This window comes from Mangifera indica, chromosome 2, assembly GCF_011075055.1.
Source record: "Mangifera indica cultivar Alphonso chromosome 2, CATAS_Mindica_2.1, whole genome shotgun sequence".
NCBI lineage: Eukaryota > Viridiplantae > Streptophyta > Magnoliopsida > Sapindales > Anacardiaceae > Mangifera > Mangifera indica.
The window spans coordinates 9,695,366-9,700,301 of NC_058138.1; the positions used below are offsets into that span (position 1 = coordinate 9,695,366).

Sequence of the window (4,936 nt, forward strand, 5' to 3'; positions counted from 1 at the left end):
TCTCATCGCCCATGTCTTTCCCTTTTTCACTAAAAAGCAGGGTGGTGGCCTGGCCTCCACTCTCGCTCCCTCTGATAAAGTTTCTATTATTATCAAAAGGCCAAACAACAATTTATTTTAAAAAAAAAAAATTAAAAAATCAACCAGGGTCCCTTTTGTCATTTCCTCTTCTTCCCACCATAAATTATAATTTCAAGAAAAACAGAAAAACCTCCCTCTCTCTCTCAGAAAGAAGCAGAGAGAGAGAGAGAGAGAGAGAGAGAGAACACTTGCTACAACTTTGTGTGAGTTATGTTTCAATTTTTATCTGAGACTGTGACCACTTGAGGGACATCGGCACCAACTCAAATTATTTGCTTTTCTTTTTCCTTCTTTCTTCTGTAAATTCTCCTGCTTCACCTTTTTTTATTTCCTCTTCTTCTTCTTCTTCTTCTTCTTCTTTCTTGTTCTTGTTATTCTCATTATTATAATCTCAAAAATCCACACTTATACAATGTCAGCTCATTAGCATTCTCAGCACATTTCCCATCCCTCTCTTTCACTGTTTCTCTTTGTATTCAACTTCAATATCCCACTTCACTTCTCTTCCTCAATCATGTCAACCAAATCCAAGTAAGTACTCACTAACCAATTTTCTTTTGTCTCTTCTGATTCTCCCTGGATCTGACTTTCTTTTTTTAATTTTCTCATCTGGCTTGTCAAGTTTCGAAAGTATTGTTCGTAATTTGCTTTAGGATCGACAAGTTCTTATCTTTACATGAGTTTCTTCTTGATTTCAACTAGGAAATTTCTGTTTTTTTCCTCACTTTTTAAAAGGTTTTGAGTTTCTTACTCTTGTGGTTTTCACTTAATTTTTCTTTTTTTAGTGGAATTTATCTTCATTGCTTGGATCTGTTTTACTATATATCTAGGAATTGGCAGTTTTAAATTTATGATGATATCTATTACTATAATTGTGTTCAAAAGTTTTCATTTTTGAGATTTAGATACCTGTTTTATTTTTATACTGTGAGTGACTGTTATTACTTTTTACAGGACTTGTGCTTTCATGTATGGAATGGCTTTTATGTTTTGAATTATTGTTTGTTCATGTTTTGATGATAGAGTTATGGCGTTTTGAACTTATGCAGATCTAGTCTATCTGTTACTCCTAGCAAACCTTCACCAGCTACTCCTAAAGTGAGTAAACTTAGCAGAGGAGTGGCTAAATCAGAAGTTGATTCGCCTTCTTCCGTGCAAAATGCTGGTCTTTCGGTTGATCAATCCCCAAGATCCATTAATTCGAAGCCAATGATTGATAGAAGATCACCAAAGGTTACTACTGCCCCACTAGCCAAGGCCGGTACCCCCCCTGAAGTAAGTTCTTGCAAACGCCAATTAAGCTTCAATGCTTTATAGTCTTGGCGTTTAAGGCATAGATGCTTGTTTTTTTGTTTCCAATTAAAGTCTTTGAATTTTGCATCAACATATTAAGTGAAAGACTAGAGTGCTTAGCTCTTGGATATCAAGGTAGTCTACTTTGGCAATGTGGAATGAAAGTTAAGCATGGAAGCCTTTTCTTTCTAACAAATCTGGAAGTATGCTGTTTTTTCAAGTTATTTCTGAAAAAATGATGACTCATAAAGCTGACTCTTGAGGGGGTTTTCTTCAAATGGCAATACCTTTTAGCATGATATCATGAAGTATCTGCTTAAAATTATTGAAACTTATTCTTGTGCTAGTCAGCCTGTGGCTTGACGTTGCACCTCTTAAAAATTGAAATAAAAGTAAAATCAATAGAGAAGAAAGAGAAACATTAGATGTGTTTTCTATGCTTTTTAATATTCATTTCTGTTGGATACTAGTGTAACATGGCTTAATTGTGGAACTTGTACAAATTTTGATTTGCATTGTTTGATTGATTTTGATTTCAGAAACCACAGTCACGTTTTGTGAAGGGACCCGAATTGCAGGCTCAGTTGAGTCTTGCTCAGGAAGATCTAAAAAAAGCAAAGGATCAGATAGCATTGATTGAGAAGGAGAAGGCACAAGCAGTTAAGGAGCTGAAAGAAGCTCAGAGAGTGGCAGATGAGGCAAATGAGAAACTAAGAGAGGCTTTGGTGGCTCAAAAGCGAGCTGAAGAGGATTCTGAGATTGAGAAGTTCCGGGCTGTTGAAATGGAACAGGCAGGAATAGAGGCGGCCCAAAAAAAGGACGAGGAATGGCAAAAAGAGATTGAAGCTGTGAGGAACCAACATGCTTTGGATGTTGCTACTCTTCTCTCAACCACACAGGAGCTGCAAAGGATAAAGCAGGAACTGGAAATGACTTCTGATGCAAAGAACCAGGCATTGAGCCATGCTGATGATGCCACTAAGATTGCCGAGATCCATGCTGAGAAGGTGGAAATTCTCTCATCTGAGTTGTCCTGGTTGAAGGCCTTACTTAATTCAAAGCGTGAGTCAAAGACCATTGAAAATGAGGAGTTGGTGTTGAAGCTTGAAGAAGAGGTAGAATCTTTGAAACTAAAACTTGAGAAATCAAAAAGTATTGAGGAAAAGTTAATGGAAAGGGAAGCTTCTATTGAACAGCTTAATGTTGAGCTAGAGGCCGCCAGGATTTCCGAATCATATGCTCGTAATTTTGTGGAAGAATGGAAAATCAGGATAGATGAATTAGAAATGCAAGCCGAGGAGGCACATAAATTGAAGAGATCGGCATCAGAATCTTTGGATTCAGTAATGAGGAAACTAGAGGAAAACAATGATTTGTTGCATGAAGCAGAATCTGAGATTGCTTCTCTTAAAGAGAAGGTGGGGTTGTTGGAAATGACAATTGGAAGACAGAGAGGGGATCTTGAGGAATCAGAACGCTGTCTTGATATGGCTAAGAATGAAACTTCTGAAATTTCAAAAACAGTTGAAGCTTTGAAATCTGAATTAGAAACCGTTAAGGAAGAGAAAGTGCTGGCTTTGAACAATGAGAAACTTGCAGCTTCCAGTGTTCAAAACCTACTGGAAGAGAAAAACAAGCTCATTAATGAGTTGGAGAATTCTCAGGAAGAAGAGAAGAAGAGCAAGAAGGCGATGGAAAGCTTAGCTTCTGCATTGCATGAAGTCTCTGCAGAAGCAAGGGAAACCAAAGAAAAGCTGCTATCCAGTCAAAACGAGCATGAAAGTTTTCAGGCCCACATAGAAGATTTAAAATTGGTCCTGGAAGCGACAAACGAGAAGTATGAAAACATGCTTGATGATGCTAAACATGAGATTGATTTTCTTTCGAACACTATTCAACAGTCCAAGAACGAATTCCAGAAGTCCAAGGCTGACTGGGAGGAAAAAGAGATTCATTTGGTGGATTGTGTAAAGAAATCAGAAGAAGAAAATTCTTCATTGGAGAAGGAATTAAATAGGTTGGTGAATCTGCTCAAACAAAATGAGCAAGAAGCTAATGCTGCAAAGGAGGAAGAAGCTCAGCTGAGGGAAAGCCTTAAAGAGGTTGAAGCTGAGGTGATTTATCTGCAGGAAGCTCTTGGGCAAGCCAAGGCCGAGAGCATGAAACTGAAGGAGAGTTTGTTGGACAAGGAAACTGAGTTGCAGGGTGTCAATCAAGAAAATGAGGAATTCCGAGCTACAGAAGCTGCATATCTTAATAAGGTTGAGGAGTTGTCTAAGTCACTTGAAGAAGCTTTGACAAAAAAGCAAACAGAGGAAAATGTTGAGTATACAGATAGTGAAAAAGATTATGGCCTCCTTCCAGTCGAATCCTCTAAAGAGAATGGACATGTGAGTGAAGACAAGTCTAAAATGGACCTTCCACAACAACCAATCAAGGAAAAGAAATTAGAAGATCCTAAAGAAGAAATTAATGGCTTCAATGATGAGAACATTGAAAGGGTTGATGCTAAAGTTGAGAGTGCCAATGGAAAACTGAGGGAAAATGAGAACAAAGAAAAAGAAGATGACACGGTGGAACGTGAGTTCAAAATGTGGGAAAGCTGCAAGATTGAAAAGGAGTTTTCTCCAGACAGGGAACTAGAGAAGGAATCATTTGGAGGGGAAGTGAATTCAAAGGTGGATGGCAGTGAAATTGATCAGATAAATGGACTGTTGTCCACAGAAAATGTTGAGGATAGTGCAACCTCACCAACAAAGCAGCAACAGCAGAAGAAGAAGAAACCTTTTATCAGGAAATTTGGAAGCTTACTCAAGAAGAAGCCAGCTAGCAACCAGAAGTAGAGGAAGAATCTCTTAGCCTGACTAGCAGGCAGGTGTATTGAGTATACTACCTTGCACCTTATTGTGTTTGCTTTGTTGTTCTTGCATTTGATTTTCAGAGAGGTTATAAATGAAAAAGCTTGTATTATCTTAGTTTCTTTCTCAAGTGTTTTTTTTCTTTTCCTTAATGTGGTTCCCCATGGTGGGGAGTATCTTGTATGTGGTGGAGATTTTTTGTCCTTAATTCTTTCCCCTTGCCCTTCTTATCTAAATTTCATGAAAAGGAGTGGTATTGTGGTATATCTACAAATTGTATTTTTATTTGCTTTTGGTTATTCTACATGAAAAACTTAATATATTATTCTTGCTAAGCTAGTGTTGTTTATATAAATGCTGCCATATGAAATTCACTGTTTGTAATGTATCTCTATTCCTGAACTACTTCCTGCAAATCGAAGTTTATTTATTTTCTTTAACTCCTCATAAATTAGTACATATCTGGCTTCCCCTGTTATTACATTGAAGTCTCCAACACAACTGAAAGTGAGTTGAGTTGATAGTAGAACCTTTGTAAGACTTAATTACTTTGAGTTATGTGAGCGATATGCATTGGTCTTTTAGTGTAAAAACCTCGATAGCTGTTGGATTTGTTTAATGCAAGTTATTGTAGCCAGTTTGATCAGAAGATTCTGATTTGGAATTGGAGTTCGAAAAACGACACATGACAAAATTCTAGTTTT

The 4,936-nt window shown here is 37.4% G+C and overlaps 1 protein-coding gene across 1 annotated transcript; it reads left to right on the forward strand.

Annotated features, from left to right (window-relative positions):
- Positions 1–222: 222 nt before the first annotated feature.
- Positions 223–4,567, forward strand: LOC123209382 (WEB family protein At3g02930, chloroplastic-like). The gene is made up of 3 exons (XM_044627410.1): positions 223–612; positions 1,131–1,356; positions 1,914–4,567. The coding sequence occupies exons 1-3, from the start codon at positions 596–598 to the stop codon at positions 4,215–4,217; spliced, it is 2,547 nt and encodes an 848-aa protein (XP_044483345.1). The 5' UTR covers positions 223–595; the 3' UTR covers positions 4,218–4,567.
- The last annotated feature ends 369 nt before the right edge of the window (positions 4,568–4,936 follow it).